This window comes from Babylonia areolata, chromosome 17 (genome assembly GCF_041734735.1).
Source record: "Babylonia areolata isolate BAREFJ2019XMU chromosome 17, ASM4173473v1, whole genome shotgun sequence".
Lineage (NCBI taxonomy): Eukaryota > Metazoa > Mollusca > Gastropoda > Neogastropoda > Buccinidae > Babylonia > Babylonia areolata.
Window position 1 is genome coordinate 4,999,961 of NC_134892.1, and position 24,681 is coordinate 5,024,641.

Consider the following 24,681-nt stretch of genomic DNA (forward strand, 5'->3'; position numbering starts at 1 on the left):
CAACAACAACAACAACACACACACACACACACACACACACACACACACACACACACACACACACGCACGCACACACACACACACACACACACACACACACACACACACACAAAACAATGGTAAGCCCGAAGTTCCTGCTGGCAGTGGCAAACTTGTCGACGCTGAGTTGCATGTCAGCTTCAGATCCAGCGTTGAGGGCACAATCATCAGCAAACAAAAAGTCTCTGATGATGTCTGTCATGACCTTCGTTTTTGCTTGAAGCCTTCTGAGGTTAAACAGCTTGCCATCTGTTCGGTACTTTAGGCCGATTCCAACATCGCCATCTCTGAAGGGATCAGTAAGCATTGCAGAGAACATGAGGCTGAACAGTGTTGGAGCCAGGACGCAGCCTTGCTTGACACCATTTGTGACAGGAAAAGGAGCAGATGTTTCGCCATTGTCCTGGACTCGAGCCTGCATGCCTTCATGGAATTGGCTGACCAAGGAAATAAATTTCCGAGGGCATCCGTACTTGGCCATGATCTTCCACAGTCCCTCTCTACTCACGGTGTCGAATGCCTTAGTGAGGTCGACATAGGTGGAGAACAGATCAGCATTTTGCTCCTGACATTTCTCTTGCAGCTGCCTTGCAGCAAACACCATGTCGGTGGTTCCGCGCTCTTTCCGGAATCCACATTGGCTCTCAGGCAAATGACCTTGGTCAGGGTGTGCTGTGAGGTGGTTTAGTAGGATCCTGGCAAGTATTTTGCCTGCGATGGAGAGCAAGGAAATGCCCCGATGGTTATCACAGGCTTGCCGGTTCCCCTTTCGCTTGTACAAGTGAATGATAGATGCATCTTTTAAATCCTGGGGGATCGTCTCTTCTTTCCACATGAGTGAGTACAGCTGATGGAGCTTCTCAGTCAGCACAGTGCCTCCATCCTTGTAGACATCTGCTGGTATGGAGTCTGAGCCAGGTGCTTTGCCACTGGATAGCAGACGGATTGCTTTCTGGGTCTCAAGAAGTGTTGGTGGATCGTCCAGTGCTTCGTTGATGAGGACTTGTGGGAGACGGTCTATGGCTTCATCATTTATGGAGGAAGGGCGATTAAAGACACTGTTGAAGTGCTCAGCCCAGCGTTCGAGAATTTTCTCCTTTTCGGTGATCAAGGTATTCCCATCTGCACTGAGGAGGGGGGATGATCCTGAGGATGTGGGGCCGTAGACTTCTTTTAAGGCATCATAGAACCTCTTCATATCGTGCCTGTCAGCATATCCCTGGATCTCATCAGCTTTGTCACTCAGCCACCTATCCTGCATCTGGCGTAACTTTTGCTGAACAGTCCTGCGGATGGCATTGTACGCATCCTTTTTTGATGTGGACTTTGGGTTGCTCAGGTAGGCTTGATGGAGACGGCGTTTCTCATCCAGAAGCTGCTTGATTTCATCACAGTTTTCATCAAACCAGTCTTTGTGCTTTCTGGTCATGGGTCCCAGGGTCTCTGAAGCTGTACTATAGATCAGCTCACGCAGGGTCCTCCAGTCAGACTCCACATTCTGGATGTCCAGAGAGGCGGATTCCAGACGATCTTCCAGCATCTCCACAAAGGACTGTTTGATGGTGATGTTTTTCAGCTTGGCGATGTTGAGCCGTTTTGGAGCCTTCTGGCCTTGGGGGCGTCTCTTGGGCTGGATTCGAATATTCAGCTTGAGACTACAAGGCGGCGATGGTCTGTCCAACACTCGGCCCCACACATGGTCTTTGTCACACATACATCTTGCCTATCCCTTTTCCTGACGATGACGTAATCGATGAGATGCCAATGCTTTGAGCGAGGGTGCATCCATGACTTCCTGTTACGGGTAGGGAGGCAGGAAACTGTGTTGGTTATCAGCAGTTCGTGCTCTGCACAGGTCTGAAGCAAAAGCAATCCATTTGGGTTGCAGTGGCCCACGCCGTGCTTTCCAATCACTCCATCCCAGGAGATGTAGTCAGAGCCAACTCTAGCATTAAAGTCCACAAGAATGATGAGCTTGTCTGCTTTAAGGATAGCAGCAATGACAGAGTGAAGGTCTTCGTAGAACTTCGCCTTCACTTCATCCGGGTTGGTCATGGTTGGGGCGTAGGCACTGACAATGGTGAGGAGCTTCTGGCCAGATGCCAGTGGGAGTTTTATGGTCATAAGCCTATCGTTGACTCCCTTTGGGATTCCAGCCAGCTTGCTGACAAGTGCTGTCTTTACTGCAAAACCAACGCCAGCCTCACGTCGCTCTTCGCTTCCTCGTCCACTCCAGAAGAAGGTGTAACCAGATCCCCGTTCACAGGGCTCGCCTTCGCCTGCAAGCCGAGTCTCACTCAAGACTGCGATGTCGATGTTGTATCTGGCGAGTTCGGATGCAACTAGTGCCGCTCTCCTTTGGGGTCTGTCCGCGTCATCTCTGTCCAGGAGTGTCCTCAAGTTATGTTCCAAGCACAAATGGTGAGAGGAACGGCCCTTGTTTTTTTCTTTTCTTTCTCTTTGTTTCGACCGCTGATGTAGGGTCCCCGCCAGCCGCGGTATGCTGGCCAGGGTGATATGGAGCAGGCAATTTTTAGGTCACCTTTTCTAGCCCCTTCCTCGTGCCAGGGAGCCGGGTGAGCAGTGCATTTCTAAAAGAGGGCTGCTCAGACGCTCAGACGGCTGCCGAGCTCCATCGCTGCTCCTGTCGACGAAGAACGACCCTATGGCCTGAGCCGCCTGCGTGCAGGTCTGCGGCTGCGACTGCCAGTGTACCCACACCTGTCGTTTCGTCGCTCGCCTGTCGCCACAGGACTTGGGGGTGATGAAATGATGAAGGATGAAAGGTCATTAAGGATGACTGATGACTTGCGCGATGAGTTTGTTTGAAGTGAAGAGGCGACTGGAGGATGAGCACGGATGCAGTGGATGACCAAGATATCCTTTCGGTGTCTCATCTTGCTCTCTGCACTCCACAGTGCGTTGCTGTAACTGCCTTCCTCTCCGTTGAACCGATAGGTTTCTTCCGCAGATTCTGCCGGATCCAGACTTCGCATGCATGGGTAGACACACCCCGGTGACCAAATGCGTGTGGCATGCACACAGCACGGTGGAGCTTGATGGCCGTCGGTGGCTCTCCTGAGCCGACGCCCTTTTATGGATATCATTTTTAATTCCATAAGGGTGTCTAGCCACCCGCCTCACCAGTCCCAGAAGGGAGCGGTGGGAGCGCCGGTTTAGTTTCAGTTTCAGTGTCAGTAGCTCAAGGAGGCGACACTGTTTAGTCGCCGGCAACCCGACCCTGAGCATGTTGTACTGGATTGCAGGTTACCACGGCAGTAGCAGATCTAATTACCTGACCTGACCTTGCAACTGCATTTCTGCGGCGTCAATGGCCGGTGGTTCAGTGGTTTTGAACTGTTCTCCATGCTGGACACATACCCACACCCACACATACACCCCCCCCCCCACACACACACACACACGCACGCACACACACACACACACACACACACGCACGCACGCACACACACACACACAGCTATAGCTATAAGGTATTTATCATGACGTGTACATGAATGACGACTTTTAGTGTCGGAAAACGAAGAAAAAGAAACTGCATGCTTTGTAGCATGTCAAGCGAAGGTGAAGGTGTTTTTTTTTTTTCCATCTCTGGTAAGGTCAGGGTCGTTCGTCGCAACACGTCGCAACAGGGCAGAGTGCGTTAAGAAAAGACGACGATGTCGATGAAAGCAGCGACAAATCTTCTTTGCAGATGCAATGGGCAGATTTTGCATTTTCGACATCTTCCCTTCTTGTCTGCATACAACTTCGGAAGACGTTCTCAGTCCACGAACGCAGATTTTGGCAAGTCGACCGAGAATGATAATGGAAGGAAGCAGGCTATTTTTGCCTCTCTTGTCGGAGCGACATGTGTTGCAGGTAATCATTGAACAGTTATAGAAAGCCGTGGAAAGTTTGGATGCAGCATGTTATACATATTTTTCAAAGGTCATTGTGTATTTATATTTCTTTATATTTATTTTGGGGTTCGATTTGAACTTATTATTTATTTATTTATTTTTGCTGAACAGAGTGAGCGTCGCCAGTGACATTCACAACCTTCGTTTTTGTCATTGGGAATTTATGGGATGGATCACGCCCAGTCGCACTTCATCGTCCATATTCGCCCATTGTTCGCTTGACACAGAACAGAACGGACACTCGTCCGACACTCGATCAGACAAGAACGCCGCTTTGGCAGCTTTACAATGCATGTGCGTGTGGTTTTGGAGATTGAGATCAGGCTGAAGGGAAGTTACTTTGAAATATTGAGCAGTGCTGCCACTCACAGATGCTGATCTGTCAAGTTTCATTGGTCCTAAACCATCCCACATATTGCATGTCCCAATTACAGAGAACAGCCTATTGAATAATTAACTCCACAATGACTGCTGTTGCTAGAAGAGAAAAAAAGAGAAAGATAATAATAATAATAATAATTAATAATTAACAAGTAAATAAAAATAGATAGTTATAATAATGATAATGAGTAAACAAATATGCAGATAAATGTAAGACATGCACACACACACACACACACACTCACTCACTCACTCACTCACTCACTCACTCACTCACACACACACACACACACACGGACATAACAGATATGCAGCAAACATGCAGTTTCACAGATATGAATGCACAAACAAATACACATAAATGTACATAAGCACCCCCCCCCCCTCCTCCCCGCTCCCTTACTGCCCCCTCTCACCCACTGCCCCCTCACCCTCCCCACACACACACAATCACCATCTCCCAATTTACCCAGCACACCCCCCCGCATGTCCAACATTCCGCTGCTCCCACAATACAGACATGCGTACACACACACTTCATCCTCTACACACACACACACACACACACACACACACACACACACATACATGCACAGAGCTGTCCCAACATGTGTACACTTACACACTCGTGTGCATGTGTGTGTGTGCACGTGCGCGCACACACACACACACACACAGAGGCTGCCACTGATTGGCCACAGGAGGGGTGGAAAAAGATCTCTGATGCCAGGAAAGTGGAATGGAAAGCCTAGCGTGTTGCACAGTCTATTGTATTTGGAAAAGCCCAGAGAGTCTCTGTTCTGTTTTGAAGAAATTTGTGCAATGTTGGTTTGGAAATGGCACCAATATTTGTTTGATTTGCAAAGCATCGTGCTCTACCTTTCATGCTAGAGTTACGGCCGCTCCCTCTCTCTACCTTTTCTTTCTTTGAAGCGATCGATTAGTGATGGCCTTGTACCTGGTCTTTTTGGTATTCTTTGACTTTCTGACAATTTCCGATTTTCCTAGATGTAGGCCGCTCGTTGTTCTGTTGTTGCGTTACCAGCAAGTCTGTCAGCTCACTCATTTCCCTTAACACCTGCATGTCCCAGGCAGTATGACCATGTAAGTTTTTGAATCTGAAAGTTGCACATTGCCTCATGCACTCTGGGCTTCCCATTCCACTTTCAGTTTTTTGTATGAGGTTCATTGAGTCCGTTAGAATCATGGCATGTTGGTTTCCAGGCCTATGGATAGATGATCAACTTCCATCGTTAGGCTGGAGTTTGTGACTTTGTAGGCAGCATTCTCTTCCCAAGTAGTTTTTCCATTTTGTTTCACAGTGAATCCCCAACTGGATTGATCTTTGGTGACTGAGCCATCTGTGTATATGATGGTGTCCTCTTCTTTACTGTTTTCTTCTGTGAGTAGCTTCACTTCTGCATCAGTTTTGTCCTCTGGCCAATCCCGACAATGTCTTCCTAGAGTGGGTGAAATGGCTGTATTGAATAGATATTGAGGTTTTAGGGGTTTTCCTCACATTCTTTTGTTTCTTTCAGGTCTTGTAGTCAGCATACAAGCTGGATTGTGTCTTCTGCTTGCCCCATACATGATCTTCCTCATCCTAGACGGCTGCCTTTTGGTTCCTTGACTGCATCATGCAGTGGGTTTTGAGGGTTTTCTAGTGCTCTGAAGTAGGTCTTAACCTGTTCTAACTTGTTTCTGGCCTGCATTGAAAGAAGGTCAAGCAGGTATCGCATGGTTTCTGCAGCTCGTAGGTGTGTCTTTTGTTGTTCCATGGATCAGTCTCATAGCTTCATTTTGAATTTTTTCTAATTTTAGGAGGCTGCTTTGAGATGGTGTTGTTTGCCCAAGTCCGTAGTCGATCACACTGAGAATGAGTGATTGATATAGCAGGCAGAGGTGGCGTTGTTCGATACCTTTAGTTGCCATTGCCTTTGAGACTGAAAGACCCTTTTTGCATTTGAGAACAGTATTTTCCGTATGTTTTTGAAGGTCAGCATCCTGTCGAACTGTATTCCCAGGTAGCATAAGCATTCAGTTTTCTCGATTTGAATTCCATCAAATGACACAGGTGGTGGTGATTTACTCTCAGTTTTGTTGTTGAGGGTGCACAGCAACGTTTGGGCTTTCGCTGAATTGATGGAAGATCCTGTGTCCTTGCACCATTGAGCAATATTGTTCAGTTGTTTCTGGACGGCTGTAGTTCTTCTTGAGAATCTTTCAAAGTTTTGAAGACCAGGCCATTTTCCGCAAGAGTAAGCACGCAAGCTATTCCATTGTTGTTTAAGTCTGCAAGGCCTTAGTACAATAATAACTGTCAACACAGTAGCTGCAGTGGAAGGGCTGTTGTGAGCTTAATTAAGCCACATGACTTACAATACGCCGCAACGCTTGTAATCCTATGTAGCTTAGTTTATAAAGGATTGTGAAAATTTTACTAATTCAGTTATTTGTAGTAGAACATAATTTATTGATTAAAGTTATGAAGGGTGTGTTGTTGTTTTCCCCCCAGAGTTTGGGACCTTTGTGTTTCCAATATATAAAATTTAGATGATGATGATGGGGTTGATGATGTACTGTTGTGGTGGTCGATGTGGTTGGGAGGGGAAGGGCGAGGTGGAGTGGGGGGCGGTTGGTGGGGCTGGTATTATTTAGATTGTATCATCCCCATTCTCCCAGATTCTGCCATCCCATTACCCCCCCCCCCCCTCCCTCCTCCCACCCCCTCCAACACACACACACACAGTCAGTGACTCACACCCCCCCCCCCCCCCTCTGTATGGCTGGTATTATTTAGATTGTATCATCCCCATTCTTCTCCCAGATTCTGCCATCCCATTACCTCCCACCCCCTCCAACACACACACACACACACAGTCAGTGACTCACACCCCCCCCCCCCTCTCTGTATGGCTGGTATTATTTAGATTGTATCATCCCCATTCTTCTCCCAGATTCTGCCATCCCATTACCCCCCCCCCTCCTCCCACCCCCTCCAACACACACACACACACACAGTCAGTGACTCACACACCCCCCCCTCTGTATGGCTGGTATTATTTAGATTGTATCATCCCCATTCTTCTCCCAGATTCTGCCATCCCCATTTCCCCCCACCTCTCTGTTCATAGTTCAGTTGGGTAATTACTTTTGCAGTTTTGTTGTTGTTGTTTTTTTTTAAATACTATTTTTTGACGAAATAACAGCACGTTCATTTGAAAATTTCTTTCTTTTTCCCTTGATTGTTTGTCTCAAATGATGCCATGCGAATAGACATTAAATTGAACACACACACACACACACACACACACACACACACACACACACACACAGCGTTCACATGAGTGTGCATGTGCATGCACGCAAACAGCAGTTTAGATTTTTTCTTGTTTTCTTTTTCTTGTTTTTGTTGTTGTTTTTTTAATCACTTTTGACCATTTTTTATTTAACATCTAGAAAACAAATGCATTCAGGTCTGTCTTGACTGGTAATGGATTCAAATCTCCTTTTTTTTTTTTTAACATCATGTAAATGAATGCGTTCAGTGCAATAAAGATGGAAATTAAGCCATGGAGTGTGAGAGTCCAAAAAAATAAAACAGTTGATACTTCAGTTTAAACCACAGTCAGGCAGTTAAAGGGTATTCAGGTAAAGTTGCCCAGCCTATTAAATGAATATTTAAACCCACGTATAAAAGAACAACATCCCCAAAGCATTGTTTTGTCACCTTATGCCATTTTATCAGGATCATTTGAATTTTGCTGCCTGCTGCGCAACAGCCGAGTGTAGGGTGTCATATGCTGATCACTGACTTGCAGGTATCATTCTGATCTGTTTTAAAACTGTGTTTTATTACCAGTTTAGGTCAGAGAGAAAGGGCGCTGTATAAATGCACATTATGATTATCATTATCCTTTTATGATGATGATGATGATTATTATCATTATTGTATTGTCTGACCTTCTGATTCCATTTCTGAAGAACAAGTCCTTTCATGCATTTAATAATAGAAAAGATACAAAGGTTTGTGAGCATATTTTTGATGAATTAAATATTGCTTTTAAACTTCTCCAGAGAGAAGCTAGATCACAACAATTGCATGGGCACTCTTCATTTTGGGGAACAAGAAGGGTTTCTATTTATGACTACTGGCTGGGTCATTTCTTTTTCAATGGACACGGCTGCTTGTTTGGGGTCAGTAGAACAAAAACCATTTGAGTGTTTGGACAGCAGTAATTGTGGACGTTTCCAAAGGGTTGACACGGGCGGAGATAGCACTCTGTAATGTATACATGAGTGTGGTGTTAGTTCGGATTGCACAAACAATGGTCAGACATTTATTAACTCTGTTCCTCTGCTAGAATGTGTTCGGCTTATGAAGAGGACTCAGTAAATTCTGCTGTCAATCTGTCATCTAGTATTACAAACTGTACGAGGATGTTCTGAGTTATGGATGGTCAAAGGGAGACTTTGTTGTTGGCGGCAGTTTACACATGTTGCCGTCTGATCGAGCTCAGACTTTAGATGGGAACAAACATCTCAAAAATCAGATGAGAACAAACATCTCAGACTTCAGATGGGGGCAAACATCTCAAATATCAGATGAGAACAAACATCTCAGACTTCAGATTGAAACAAACATCTCAGAGTTCAGATGGGGACAAACATCTCAAATATCAGATGGGAATGAATGGGTGACAAATAATCACAATTAAATCCTCTCTCTCTGTCTCTCTTTGTCTCACTGTCTCTGTCTCTGTCTGTCTGTCTCTGTCTCTCTCTGTGTCTCTCTCTCTCTCTCTCTCTCTCTCACACACACACATACATCAGGTACTGTACATTATCTTGTGTAAGTTAAGATTCCAGATTCAAGAGTTTACTTTCACCCCATTTTGGCGGCAAGGAGGTTTACAAACCATTGAACAACAGAACATAATTAGAATAGTATAGAATATGTCTTCATTACCAAGTGTACCGGGCTCACAAGGAATATTGGGGGGGATAGTAAATAACAAGGTATGAAATCGAAAGTCATACACAAACACAGATACAGTAGAAATTAGGATACATACAAGTACATATCAATGTAAAAACTTGTACATACTCACACATGCACACACTGCACACACACACACACACGAATGCATGCATGCACGCACGCACGCACGCACGCACACACACACACATTTGAACAGAAGCCGCACATTACATGTGGATCGGGCTGATGATTAGATCTTCAGGTAGATGGCTGTTGATTGCACAGTCCTATTTAATCATACTGGATTTGTTCAAGAGACGGGGCAATGACTGCTTTGGGGAAGAAGCTATCGGCGAAGCGATTGGTTTAGCGATTGGTTTTCGTCCTTATACTTCTGTACTATCGACCAGAGGGGAGCATCTCGAAAATCCCAAAAGCTGGATGTGATTCGACCTGGCTGATTGATTTTGCTTTTTTGAGTAGCTGCTTATAATATATGTCTTCTAGAGAAGGTACGTCAGCCCCGGTAATCTTGGTGGCAGTTTTTATGATTCTGTCAAGGGCTGCAACTTCTGCCTTGGAAATGTTTCCATACCAAACAGTAATAGCGAAGGTTAGCACACTTTCAATGACTGCTAGGTAGAAATCAACCATGATTTCATTTTTAATTCCGAACTTTTTCAGGCGCTGAAGAAAGTACAGGTACTGTTGTGCTTTCTTAAGAATTTTTTTCCGTATTTTTCTCCCATTTCAAATCGTTGGAAATGATTAGTCCAAAAAATTTAAAATCGCTGATGATTTCTACTTGCTTGTCTTTAATGACAAGTGTTTGAATAGTGAGTACAACTGTGGGGATAGAACACATCCCTGTGGGGTGCCTATGTTGAGAATGCATGTGGAGGAGGTGAGGTCACCAACTTTAACAACTTGCAGTCTGCATCTTAGAAAATTTAGGATCCATGCACAAATTGATTCAGGCAGCGAGAGGTCTTTCAGTTTAAAATATAGTTTTGATGGCACTATTGTGTTGAACGCAGAGCTGTAGTCAATGAAAAGGATCCTGGCATAGCTGTTAGGATTTTCCAGATGTCTGAGGACTTGGTAGAGACCTATGCTAATGGCATCTTTAACTGATCTGTTAGCTCTATAGGTGGACTGAAAGGGATCAAAAGATGGAGGAATGCAGGTTTTTAGGAACTGTAGAAGCAAGCGTTCAAATGTTTTCATTACGACTGATGTTAAGGCTACTAGACTATAATCATTAAGACAACTAGGCTGTGCTTTTTTCGGAACAGGAATGATTGTTGATTTCTTAAAGTAGTGTGGCACCACACAAGACTGAATTATTGATTAAACACATCATGTGATGGTGGATGGTTCTGTTTGTGTATGAGGCTGTGCTGTATATATGATGCATTGCTTGTGAGTCTTGCCCAAATTACATCCCCACTCTCTCAGCCAAGAGGGCTGTAAGACAGCATTGGGTTGGTCCCAAAAGCCAACTAGCCCCCAAGGCTGCAGCACTAAGAGCCAGCGCAATCTTCCTTCCTGAATTGAGAGTCGTAGTCCTTCACAAAAGACTGTGCTGTGAATGAATTCCCATGGCAGTGGAAAAAACCATTCTCTTACTTTGCTGCTGGCCCACCTGTAATTTTATGCCAGTCTAACAAAATAATTGATTATGCTTTATTTATAATACTTTAATAGACAACACACCGTGTGATGATGAATGATTGGACAGGTGCCTACCCTCTTCTGGAAGATGTAAACATACCAAGTGTTCTATGACTGTGCAGGTGCTGCCCTCTACTGGAAGAGGAACCACACCCCAGTAGCCCACGCTGCAGCAGAAGTGGAAAACAGCTACGGTGCCCTGCGCCCGGAACTTCCAACCTACACCCTGCAGGACGTCTCCAAACACAAGACCAGAGACACAGGGATCTGGGTCACCTACAAGAATGCTGTCTACGACATCACCGACTATGTGGCTTCCCACCCAGGCGGCAGCAAGATCCTTCTGGCTGCCGGGGGATCCATGGAACCCTTCTGGAACATGTATGGCGTCCACAAGCAGGACAGCATCCTGCAGATTGCTGAGCAGTACCGCATCGGCAACATCACGGAGAGGGTTGGTTCAGAGGTGGTTTCCGGGGACGATCCATATGCCAAGGAGCCGGTCCGCAGCCCCATTCTGATCCCCAGCTCGCGGAAACCGTTCAACGCCGAACCCCCATCACAGCTGCTGGCAGAGAAATTCCTGACCCCCAACGACCTTTTCTATGTGCGTAACCACCTCCCCGTGCCCACCATCGACCCGCTGAAGTACTCCCTGGCGATCCAGGGGTCCCAGCGAGGGGCAGTCTACAGCCTTGCTCAGCTCAAGAAGCAGTTCAAGAAGAAGTCTGTGGCAGCAGTGGTTCAGTGCGCCGGGAACCGCCGCAGCGAGATGGTGAAGATCAAGTCGGTCAAGGGACTGAATTGGGGCATGGCAGCCATTGGGAACGCAGAGTGGTCTGGAGTGGTGCTCAACGATCTGTTGAAGTTCTCCGGCATCGATCTGGAGGGGACGGAAAAGAAGCATCTAGTGTTTGAGGGCATGGACCGAGGGCCGGAAGGGGCGGTGTATGGGGCGTCCATCCCCATCGAGCTGGCCCGCGCCCTCAAGGACGAGATCATCGTGGCCTACGAGATGAATGGGGAGGAGATCCCCCGCGACCATGGGTACCCAGTACGGGTCATCATCCCCGGCGTGGTGGGTGCTCGGCAGGTAAGTTTCGCTTTTTCATTGTCGCTTTCACTTTTACAAGGAGACGTCATTGCCTTCAGACAAATCCATACGCAGTTTATACCCAACACCACATCTGCTAGGCACATGCCTGACCACAGCGTCACACTCATTGTGGCCATTTCAGTTTCTCGAGGAGGTGTCACTACCTTCAGACAAATCTTTTTATGCTGCACCACATCTGATAGGCAGATGACTGGCCAGCAGCTATACCCAATAGGCTTAGTCCGGCCTTGTGTGCATGCTTGTATATTTCATTATTTGTGTAGATTTTTTTTAGTAGATTTCGTCGACAGAATTTTGCCAGAGGACAGTTTCAGTTTCAGTTTCAGTAGCTCAAGGAGGCGTCACTGCGTTCGGACAAATCCATATACGCTACACCACATCTGCCAAGCTGATGCCTGACCAGTAGCGTAACCCAACGCGCTTAGTCAGGCCTTGAGAAAAAAAAAATCAGTTATATATATAAAAAAAATATATAAAAAAAAGTATAAAAAAAACACATCAGTTATGTTGCCATGGGTTCTTTTTCAGTGCATCAAATGCCTGCTGCACATGGCATCGTGGATTACAACCTCATCTGAATGACTGGACACACTGTCTGATTTTTCCAGACTAAACTTGAGAGAGTGGATGAGAGACTTGGATTTGCCCCCCACCCTCTGACGGGTGCAACAGCCGAATGGTTAAAGCGTTGGACTGTCAATCTGAGGGTCCCGGGTTCGAATCACGGTGACGGCGCCTGGTGGGTAAAGGGTGGAGATTTTTACGATCTCCCAGGTCAACATATGTGCAGACCTGTTAGTGCCTGAACTCCCTTCATGTGTATATATATATATATATATATATGCAAGCAGAAGATCAAATACGCACATTAAAGATCCTGTAATCCATGTCAGCGTTCGGTGGGTTATGGAAACAAGAACATACCCAGCATGCACACCCCCGAAAAGGGAGTATGGCTGCCTACATGGCGGGGTAAAAACGGTCATACATGTAAAAGCCCACTCGTGTGCATACGAGTGAACATGGGAGTTGCAGCCCACGAACGCAGAAGAAGAAGAAGAAGGAGAAGCCCCCCACCCTGCCTCCCCCCCCCCCCCCCCCCCCCCCCCCCCCCCCCCCTCATGGTCACTGTACTGGCAGATTAATGTGACTTAAAACCACTCCACCCCCTTCTTCTGGTGGGCAGGTGAAGTGGCTGAACAAGATCTACCTCAGTGATGAGGAGAGCGAGTGCCACTGGCAGCGGCGCGACTACAAGGGCTTCAACTCCTCCGTGGACTGGCACAACGTGGACTTTGACAGCTCTGTGGCCATCATGCAGCTGCCCATCATCTCGGCCATCTGCGACCCTCCGGAGGGCACAGAGCTGGAGGAAGGGGCGGAGGAGGTCACGCTGCGTGGCTACGCCTGGAGCGGAGGCGGCAGGGCTGTCGTTCGTGTGGACGTGTCGGCAGACGGGGGGAAGACATGGCAGACAGCGGACCTCCATCCCAACGGCCAGTCGCCTTACCGCTCGTGGGCGTGGTCGCTGTGGGAGGCCACAGTCCCTCTCCCTCAGGGGGCTGCAGCTCGGGGCGGGGAGGTGGAGCTGGTGTGCAAGGCTGTGGACATCGCCTACAATGTGCAGCCGGACAGCGTGGAGGGCATCTGGAACCTGCGGGGCGTGCTCAGCAATGCTTGGCACCGTGTCAAGGTCACTGCCCCTCCCCCCTCCAGTTAGTGATGCCTGTCAGCTCCCCCTTCCAGTTAATGACACCTGTCTACGTCCCTTCCAGTTAATGACACTTGTCAACACCCCTTCCAGTTTATGACACCTGACAGCCTCCCTTCAGTTAATGACACCTGTCAACACCCTTCCAGTTAGTGACACCTGTCAACCTCCCTCCAGTTATTGACACCTGTCAACACCCTTCCAGTTACTGACACTTGTCAACCTCCCTCCAGTTATTGACACCTCTCAACCCCCCTTCCTGTTGATGACACCTGTCAACACCCTTCCAGTTAATGACACCTGTCAACCTCCCTTCAGTTAATGGCACCTGTCAACACCCTTCCAGTCAGTGACACCTGTCAACCTCCCTCCAGTTAGTGACACCTGACAACCTCCATCCAGTTAATGACACCTGTCAATACCCCTTTCAGATAATGACACCTGTCAATACCCCCTTCAGTTAATGACACCAGTCAACACCCCCTCCAGTCAATAACCTGTTAACACACCCTCCAGTTAATGACACTTGTCAACCCCCATTCCAGTTAGTGACACCTGACAACCTCCCTCCAGTTAATGACACCTGTCAATACCCCCTTCAGTTAATAACACTTGTCAACACCCCGTCCAGTTAATGACACCTGTCAATACCCCCTTCAGTTAATAACACTTGTCAACACCCCCTCCAGTTAATGACACCTGTCAATACCCCCTTCAGTTAATGACACTTGTCAACACCCCCCTCCAGTTAGTGACACCTGTCAACACCCCTTCCAGTCAATGACACCTGTCAACCCCCCTTCCAGTTAGTGACACCTGACAACCTCCATCCAGTTAATGACACCTGTCAATACCCCTTTCAGATAATGACACCTGTCAATACCCCCTTCAGTTAATGACACTTGTCAACACCCCCTTCAGTTAATGACACTTGTCAACACCCCCCTCCAGTTAGTGACACCTGTCAACGCCCCCTTCAGTTAATGACACTTGTCAACACCCCCTTCAGTTAATGACACTTGTCAACACCCCCCTCCAGTTAGTGATGCCTGTCAGCTCCCCCTTCCAGTCAATGACACCTGTCAACACCCCGTACTGTTAGTGACACCTGTCAACTCCCCTTCCAGTTAATGACAATTGTCAACACCCTTCCAGTTTTCACCTGTCAACACCCTTCCAGTTTATGACACCTGACAACCTCCCCCCAGGTAGTGACACCTGTCAACCCCCCTTACAGTTAGTGACACTTGTCACCCTTCCAGTTGATGACACCTGTCAACACCCCTTACTGTTAATGACATCTGTCAATACCCCCTTCAGTTAATGACACCAGTCAATACCCCTTCCAGTTAATAACCTGTTAACACCCCCTTCAGTTAATGACACATGTCAACAACCCCTCCACTAAATGACACCTGTCAACCCTCGTTCAGTTACTGAACGCCAGTCATGGATGAAACTGAGTTTGGAAAATGAATAATCGGAAATGGTTGAAGGGGAAAAAAAATGTATATTCGGAAGAAATATTGATCAGGTGCAAAGTGGATGTTCTTGAAAAATGAAGTTTTTTTTTTCTTTTCAGTAATAGCTTTTCATATTTGTTGTTGTTGTTTTTGTGCTTTTTTTGCCTCCTGTAGGTGTCTGAAAGTTGAAATTCATTTTCAGTTTCTAAGAAGAGGCAACAATGTGTTGGCCAAGGCTCTCCACGCCATCTTGTCAGGTTTACGCTCTGTCTCGTCTTACGCTTTTTTCGGCTATTCAGCGTATCCTTTTGGCCTTATTTTGTTGCATGCGGCTTGTGTTTATTGTATTCTTACATTGTGTGTACTCGATTCGACTCGGCACCCTCGATTCGTTCGATTTTTTCTGCCTCTAAGTCGATCCTGTCTTTCCTTTCTCTGTTGGGGGTCGGATTTTCACTGGGTGCCTAAGCGCGGGTTCCATGCCTCGTGTGCCATACCACGAAGGCACGGGATCATGATGCTGGGATTGAGACTCGGTAAGAGACTCTCCCAGGCCCGGAGCTCATGATTCCTCCCGATACGGACCGCGGCGAGGCAAACTCCTCCTTTTAGACAAATACATATATATGCAACACCACATCTCCAAAGCAAATGCTTAACAGCAGCATAACCCGGCATGCTTGTCAGGCCTTGAGTGCATGCATACATATATATATTTTTGTAGGAATCCCTTTCAGAGTGGATTTCTTGTACAGAATTTTGCCAGAGAACTGCATTTTTTTGTAGCCACGGGTTCTTTCTCAGTGGGCCAAGTGCGTGCTGCTCACAGGACCTCAGTTTATCAGTTCATCGGAATGACTAGACATTTAAATTGGTAGAGAAAAACGAACGAATCGAGGGGGCCGAGTCAAATCGAGTACACAGAATGTAAGAATACAATACAGACAAGCCGCATGCAGCAAAATAAGGCCAAATGAATACGCTTAATAGCCAAAAAAAAAAGCGTAAGACGAGACAGAGCATAAACCTGACAAGATGGCGTGGAGAGCCTTGGCCAAAGGAATGATTCAGCGCTTATAGCTTTTAGAGGTGTTTGATTGGCTGAGAGCGGACCGGGGCAAGACGGCTCGTTTTTTCACTGTTAGCCGCTCGAAATTTGGCCAAGCAGAGCAAACCGATAGGCCTAGTTTGCATCAGTTTGACATGGTAAGTATATGTAACACCAAACATGGAGTATAATACAAACTCCTCCTTTTGATTCTCCAGTCAAACTTGGGAGACAGGTCAAGAGCAGGACGCAGACGCGGGCCCTCGAGGAGTGAAGGACGCTGTATTGGCAGCGCAGATTTTGCATGTATTTGTATTTGTATTTCTTTTTATCACAACAGATTTCTCTGTGTGAAATTCGGGCTGCTCTCCCCAGGGAGAGCGCGTCGCTACACTACAGCGCCACCCATTTTTTTGGTAATTTTTCCCTGCGTGCAGTTTTTTTTGTTTTTGTTTTTCCTATCTTAGCGTATGTAAAAGAACCCACGGCAACAAAAGGGTTGTTCCTGGCAAAATTCTGTAGAAAAATCCACTTTGAGAGGAAAAAACAAATAAAACTACACACAGGAAAAAAAATTTTAAAAATGGGTGGCGCTGTAGTGTAGCGACATGCTGTCCCTGGGGAGAGCAGCCCAAATTTCACACAGAGAAATCTGTTGTGACAAAAAGAAATACAAAAAAATACAAATACAAAAATATATACCTATTTGGATTATTTATTTATTTATTTAAAAAAAATACAAATACAAAAATATATACCTATTTGGATTATTTATTTATTTAATTTTTTTTATTTATTAAAGTGTTATTCATTTCTACCACAGACACAGAGTTCCTGTCTATTAAATTAGTGAAGCCAGACTCCCAGTATAAATCTGTTCAGGTGACACTTTTCTTAAACAAGATATATATATATATATATATATATATATATATATATATATATATATATATATATATATATATATATGCATGTACGTATGTATATGTATATATATATATATATATATATATATATATATATATATATATATATATGTATATACACACACACATGAAAACAGTGGTCCATTGGGATTGATTTTTTGAAGTAACATTTTTTGTCTTTCATTGCAGTTGAATTTCTTTTCCTTTTTCTTCTTTATAGATTTAAAATGATAAAAGTGATTGTTGCAGGGAGTGTGATAACCCGGGAAAGAACTGTTTTTCTTGTATTCATCATGGTACTGAATTATTTGTTAAAAAATGTTCAGCATTGTTCTTTCTCAGAAATATGTTGTGATCGCAGTGGTAGTACACCTGTTTGAAGTGTGTGTGGGTTTGGTTTTTTTTTCATTCATGTGTGTGTGTGTGTGTGTGTGTGTGTGTGTCCATAATACAATAATATATATATATATATATATATATATATATATATATATATATATATATATATATATATATATTAGAATTGAAAAAAAGAATTATCGCTCAAAGTAACCAGCACTCTGCAGAAGATGTTAAAACAGTTATTGTATTTATAATGTAAAGCAATATTTAGACTAATTGGGACATTTAGATTGCAGCTGGTTTTGTTGGTTTTTTTTGTCTTTTTGTGTATATTTGATTGTTTATTTTTTTTTACCCAGGTTCATTTGGTATATCTGATGTTGTCTGAATTCCACAAAGCGTATATTTTTATATCAGTGAAAATGTAAATGCCATTTAAGGAAATGTTTTAACTTGTTTTATGCATAAATGTTTGTTTGTAACAGTGTCGACGGGCGCAATAGCCGAGTTGTTAAAGCGTTGGACTTTCAATCTGAGGGTCCCGGGTTCGAATCACGGTGACGGCGCCTGGTGGGTAAAGGGTGGAGATTTTTACGATCTCCCAGGTCAACATATGTGCAGACCTGCTTAGTGCCTGAACCCCCTTCGTGTGTATATGCAAGCAGAAGACCAAATACGCATGTTAAAGATCCTGTAATCCATGTCAGCGTTCAGTGGGTTATGGAAACAAGAACATACCCAGCATGCACACTCCCGAAAACGGAGTATGGCTGCCTACATGGTGGGGTAAAAACGGTCATACACGTAAAAGCCCACTCGTGTGCATACGAGTGAACGCAGAAGAAGAAGAAGAAGTAACAGTGTGAAAGCATCCACAGGGAGTGGAGAGGAACTGGCACTGTGTGCATTCGATTGAATGTGACAGCCATGGCCAGCAAAGAGAGGGAAAGACAGTATCAGTGCTGGAGAATGGAAGTTACTAAATATAGTGATACTGCTACAGATACTAACGGTAATGATGATGATTGCAACATATGCCCAAATTAGAACAGGCGTTACTGAACAGTGAACTGCCCGGAAGTGACTCGGCAGCAGTGCAGGGTCTCCTCTGGTGTGTGGCCTCCTTGCGGCCTTAAACACTGATGGTTCCCTGTGGACTGCAGATGTTGGGACTGCGACAGATGAGCCAAGGTGTGGCTGTGTGGGGAGGAGATTTGGGAGGGAGGCTGGGGGGCCGGGGAGGTAAGGAGAGGGGCGGGGGAAGGGGGGGGGGGGGGCTGGGGGGAGCGAGAAGCAGTGTTAAGGCAGTGCCACGGATTTTTGGTGGAGTGGATGATGGGTCAGAGAAAAAAAAAAAAATGTTCTGATGCAGTTCATTTTTCAGGTCAGGCTAGAAAGTGAAGAATCAAAGATAAGTTAAGAAAGAAAGAAAAAAATCAATTCCATAATGGATCGATTAGTAAAGAACTGGTTTAATGTGAGCAGGTCCTCTGTTTATTTTAAATAATAAGAAGTTGTTTTTGTTTTTGTGTTTGTTTTTTTGTTTGTTATTTTTTATGTGGGGTGGGATGGGGAGAGGAAATCCACTTTTCAAGCATGAATATGACCAATGTTGACATTTTTGACCATTTTCCCTCCATTTGCTTTTTGTGTATGATTGCAGTGCAACGGCTACTGCATTCAGCTTGCATGCAGTTCAGTTTCCATTCGAAACCAATCCAACTTAAACCTGTCAAAGTGAGCACTTGATTTTTGAAACTTTCCATTTTTCTAGCATGTCATCTTGACGTTTATAAGACCATTCCCTCTGAAGAGTTTTTGTCGGAGGACATTTTGATGTACATGATTTTTTTGTGGAGTGTCAGTTCTCTTCTTCTTCTTTGTTTGTGGGCTTCAACTGCCACGTTTCACTCGTATGTACACGAGTGCGCTTTTATGTGTATGATCGTTTTTACCCCGCCATGTAGGCAGCCATATTCCGTTTTCGGGGATGTGCATGCTGGGTATGTTCTTGTTTCTTTAACCTGCTGAACGCTGACATGGATTTCAGGATATTTAACGTGCATACTTGATTTTCTGCTTGCGTATACATACGAAGGGGGTTCAGGCACAAGCAGGTCTGCGCGTAATGTTGACCTGGGAGATTGGAAAAATCTCCACCCCTTTACCCACCAGGCACCATTACCAAGATTATTTTCAGTTCTCAATACCAGTCCTCTGAATTTGATATGTTTCACTCAGGCAATTTCTTTTTGAAGTTTTTTGTTGTTTTTTTCTCCTCAGAATACCTTTTTTTTGTCTCTCTTTAGAGAAATCCTAAACTGGGTACTTTGATAAGGACTTACACTGAGATAGACGTTTTTTTTTCAAAATACAAGAAATGAAAGTTATACATGTCAGCAGTTTTTATGCTGATTTTTTAGTATGATGTTATTTTTTACAAAGTCATGCTGAGAAATTGACAAAATGGTAAATCCACTTAATGCTGATTTTTAAGTTGATGTTTTGTTCATAACGTTTTGTTTGTTTTTTGTTGTTGTTGTTTTTTGTGGGTTTTTGTTGTTGTTGTTTTTTTGTTTGTTTGGGTTTTGTTGTTGTTGTTTGTTTGTTTTAGGCATTTTGAAATGTTGACAATTAATTTTGGTAAATGAACTTAATGCAGATTTTTTACTTGTTTCAAAATTGTAATGATTGTGTGTGTGTGTGTGTGTGTGTGTGTGTGTTACTGTGTGGGGCTGAGCTGGGGTATGCCTGAGTGTGCATGCACACATTTGCACACGCCCTTGCTTTGCTTTTTACCCTTTCTTTGTGTCTTTGTTTCTGTCTGTCATCTGTCATGTCCTAAAAGACATGAAACTTGTCTGGCTGCTTTCCATTTTTTCAGCATGCTTTTGAACCTGGATGACCAGTCCTGTTCTGCTGATACCGTTGCTGATGATGATTTTATTTCATACTGCTGCTAATTGTAATAATAGTCATGACCAACCAATACTGTTTTTTGGTTATAATGTTGTAGTTTATAATAATGATAATGATAACAACAACATCAACATCAACAACAATAGGAAGAAGAGGAGGGGGAATAACTGTCATAGAAATGATAATGATGATAACAACAACAACAACCACAACAACAACAACAACAACAATAATAATAATAATGATGATGACGACATGTTTTGACATCTCAGAAAACTGAAATGGAAACTTTTCGTTCCTGCACGATTGCTCCCACCCACATTGTGAAAGTTGTTTTTGTTGTAAGGCCTGATCATTGTGTTGGGGTTGGGCAAAGTTCAGGTGTCTGCTGCCTTATTTTTCTTCTTCAAGAGGGTTTTTTTGTTGGTTTTTTGTTGTTGTTTTTTTTTGTGTGTGTGTGTTACAGCGGATGTTGTGTAGCATTATATAGATCATGTATGTATTTTAAGTGAAAATTGCTGTTATCTGAGCCGTTTAATCATGTGTGAGTCTGTGTGTGTGTGTGTGTTTGTGCGAGTGTTGGAGTGTAACAGTTGTAGTATTGAGAGTATGTTACTTTGTGAGTTTTATGCATTGTGTGTGTTTCATAATATTAATCAATGATTCTGTTTTATGTTTCTACTACTTTTAATATGTTTTCTTGTTTCACTTTAGGTACTGGATTGTAAAGCGCTTTGAGCTTGCTTATGCTTGTATTATAGCGCTGTGTAAAAAATTATTATTATTATTATTATTATGATTTTTATTATTATTATTATTTCTACTACTTTTAATATGCTTTCTTGTTTCACTTTAGGTACTGGATTGTAAAGCGTTTACAGCTTGCTTATGCTTGTATTATAGCGCTGTATAAAAATTTATTATTATTGTTATTGTTGTTGTTGTTATTGTTATCTGTGTGCACGCTCTGACATCTCCTTGAAACTGAAACTGAAAGTGAAAACTGAATGTGGTGACAGGCACAAGACAGTTGTGGCAGGGCGGTCGATAAGCAATAATGGACTGGATTGGAACCCCCCTGCTTTTATACTGCTTGACATTTTTTGTCCAGTTTGAGCTTGCATTCTCTTCATAAAGGATGGGTTTTTTTTATTGCTTAATTTTCTGCCCAGTCTGAGCATGTGTTCTTTTCATAAAGGACGGTGTTTTTTTATTGCTTAACTTTTCTGTCCAGTTTGATCTTGCATTCTCTTCATAAATTATGGGTTTTTTTTTTTATTGCTTAATTTTCTGTCCAGTCTGAGCATGTGTTCTTTTCATAAAGGACAGGGTTTTTTTTTATTGCTTAACTTTTCTGTCCAGTTTGAGCTTGCATTCTCTTCATAAAGGATGGGTTTTTTTTATTGCTTAATTTTCTGCCCAGTCTGAGCATGTGTTCTTTTCATAAAGGATAGGTTTGTTTTTTTTATTGCTTAACTTTCTGTCCAGTCTGAGCATGTGTTCTTTTCATGAAGGACGGGTTTTTATTGCTTAACTTTTCTGTACAGTTTGATCTTGCATTCTCTTCATAAAGGATGTTTTTTTTTATTGCTTAATTTTCTGTCCAGTCTGAGCATGTGTTCTTTTCATAAAGGACGGGGTTTTTTTATTGCTTAACTTTTCTGTCCAGTTTGATCTTGCATTTTCTTCATAAAGGATGGGGTTTTTTTTATTGCTTAATTTACTGTCCAGTTTGAGCATGTGTTCTTTTCATGAAGGACGGGTTTTTATTGCTTAACTTTTCTGTACAGTTTGATCTTGCATTCTCTTCATAAAGGATGGGTTTTTTTTTTTATTGCTTAATTTTCTGTCCAGTTTGAGCATGTGTTCTTTTCATAAAGGACAGGGTTTTTTTTATTGCTTAACTTTTCTGTCCAGTTTGATCTTGCATTCTCTTCATAAAAGATGTTTGTTTGTTTTTTATTGCTTAACTTTCTGTCCAGTCTGAGCATGTGTTCTTTTCGTAATGGACGGGGTTTTTATTGCTTAACTTTTCTGTCCAGTTTGATCTTGCATTCTCTTCATAAAAGATGGTTGGGTTTTTTTTTATTGCTTAATTTTCTGTCCAGTCTGAGCATGTGTTCTTTTCATAAAGGACGGAGTTTTTATTGCTTAACTTTTCTGTACAGTTTGATCTTGCATTCTCTTCGTAAAGGATGGGTTTTTTTTATTGCTTAATTTTCTGCCCAGTTTGATCTTGTATTCTCTTCATAAAGGATGGGTTTTTTTTTTAAATTTCTTAACTTTCTGTCCAGTCTGAGCATGTGTTCTTTTCGTAAAGCACGGGTTTTTATTGCTTAACTTTTCTGTCCAGTTTGAGGCTGCATTCTCTTCATAAAGGATAGGGTTTTTTTATTGCTTAATTTTCTGTCCAGTCAGAGCATGTATTCTTTTCATAAAGGACAGGGTTTTTTATTGCTTAATTTTCTGTCCAGTCTGAGCATGTGTTCTTTTCATAAAGGACAGGGTTTTTTTTATTGTTTAATTTTCTGTCCAGTTTGAGCATGTGTTCTTTTCATAAAAGACGGGTGGGTTTTTTTTTTATTGCTTAACTTTCTGTCCAGTCAGAGCATGTGTTCTTTTCATAAAGGACGGTTTTTTTGTTTTTTATTGCTTAACCTTTCTGTCCAGTTTGATCTTGCATTCTCTTCATAAAAGATGTGGGTTTTTTTTTTATTGCTTAACTTTCTGTCCAGTCTGAGCATGTGTTCTTTTCATAAAGGACGGTTGTTTTTTTTTATTGCTTAACCTTTCTGTCCAGTTTGATCTTGCATTCTCTTCATAAAAGATGGGTTTTTTTATTGCTTAATTTTCTGTCCAGTCTGAGCATGTGTTCTTTTCATAAAGGACGGGGTGTTTTTTTTTTATTGCTTAACCTTTCTGTCCAGTTTGATCTTGCATTCTCTTCATAAAGGATGTTTTTTTTTTAATTGCTTAATTTTCTGTCCAGTTTGAGCATGTGTTCTTTTCATAAAGGATGGGGTTTTTATTGCTTGACTTTCTGTCTCAGTTTGAGCATGTGTTCTTTTCATGAAGAACGGGTTTTTTATTGCTCAACTGTCTGCCCAGTCCCAGCGTGCGTTCTCTTCGTGTTCGTTTTGGATAGTTCTGCATTGAATGGCTGGTTTATTATTTTCATTCACTTGCTGAAAGTGGAAGGAATCATTTGTTCGCCTGGTGCCAAAAAAACAAAAAACAAAACAAAACAAAAAAAACCCAGTGGCCATGCTCACGATGGCTTGTGGAATTATTCAGCATTCGTGTTGGTGTGACTTGTGCATCACCTACACAATCCTCAGGTAGACTATGTTAAAGCCGTGTGCAGCACATGTTTTCTCTGTCTCTCGGTTTTTCTCTTGTCTGTCCTACTCTATCTGTGCCATTGTATCTGCCTCTCTGTGCGTCTCTCTTGTATGTTTATTGTTCATATACCCCGTCATGAGGGGCTGTGGCCTATATGAATAAACCATTCATTCATTCATGGTCTCCTTCCCACCCTCTCTCTCTCTCCCTCTCCCTCTCTCTCTCCTCCCCCAACCCTCCATGACCTATGGCATAATTGGAATTGGTGTGTTTGTGACCTGGGTGTATGTATGTATACAATACTTTGTGTGCTATATTGTTTGCATTTGATGCCATAAAAGTGATTTGAAAGCTTTACAACAAAATTTAGAATTAGCTTAAAAAAAAAAAGATTGCTGTATGAATTTCAGGACTGTCATTGTATCATGTTAATGTTTCATATTTGACATTTCTAATTGTAAACAATAAAAGGAACATTTTATCATCACTGGTGAAGCCTATATCATACTCAGAGGTACCACATATTCAGAGAAGCATTTATTTAGGATGAAATAGTATTGACACTCGCATTACTCTAAATTGATGTTGTTGTTGTTGTTTTTTTGTCATGAATTCATGCGAAGTGTGTGAAATGAAATTTGCTGTCTTCTTAAGAGCTTTCTACACAGATTGATTGGAAAAAGTGCCTCTTGATGTGGCCAGGTGGCTTGTTTGTCTTGTGATTGTCATACATTGTTGTTGCCTCGCTATCTCATGTTCGTAATAGGAACATGCCATCTGTCTCATTCTGTGTTAACATTGGTTTTGCTCCCCCC

At 43.3% G+C, this 24,681-nt stretch overlaps 1 protein-coding gene across 1 annotated transcript; it reads left to right on the forward strand.

Annotated features, from left to right (window-relative positions):
- The first annotated feature begins 3,681 nt into the window (after positions 1–3,681).
- On the forward strand, positions 3,682–16,879 carry LOC143291603 (sulfite oxidase-like). Its single transcript, XM_076601554.1, has 3 exons — positions 3,682–3,921; positions 11,121–12,091; positions 13,302–16,879. The coding sequence occupies exons 1-3, from the start codon at positions 3,720–3,722 to the stop codon at positions 13,833–13,835; spliced, it is 1,707 nt and encodes a 568-aa protein (XP_076457669.1). The 5' UTR covers positions 3,682–3,719; the 3' UTR covers positions 13,836–16,879.
- Positions 16,880–24,681: the final 7,802 nt, after the last annotated feature.

What these genes read in the sequence shown, in the direction of transcription:
- LOC143291603 (XM_076601554.1), top strand. Translation starts at nt 3,720, where the DNA reads ATGTCGATGAAAGCAGCGACAAATCTTCTTTGCAGATGCAATGGGCAG. An exon ending in CGGAGCGACATGTGTTGCAG is followed by an intron (nt 3,922 to 11,120) that starts GTAATCATTGAA and finishes ATGACTGTGCAG; the next exon opens with GTGCTGCCCTCTACTGGAAG. An exon ending in GCGTGGTGGGTGCTCGGCAG is followed by an intron (nt 12,092 to 13,301) that starts GTAAGTTTCGCT and finishes TCTGGTGGGCAG; the next exon opens with GTGAAGTGGCTGAACAAGAT.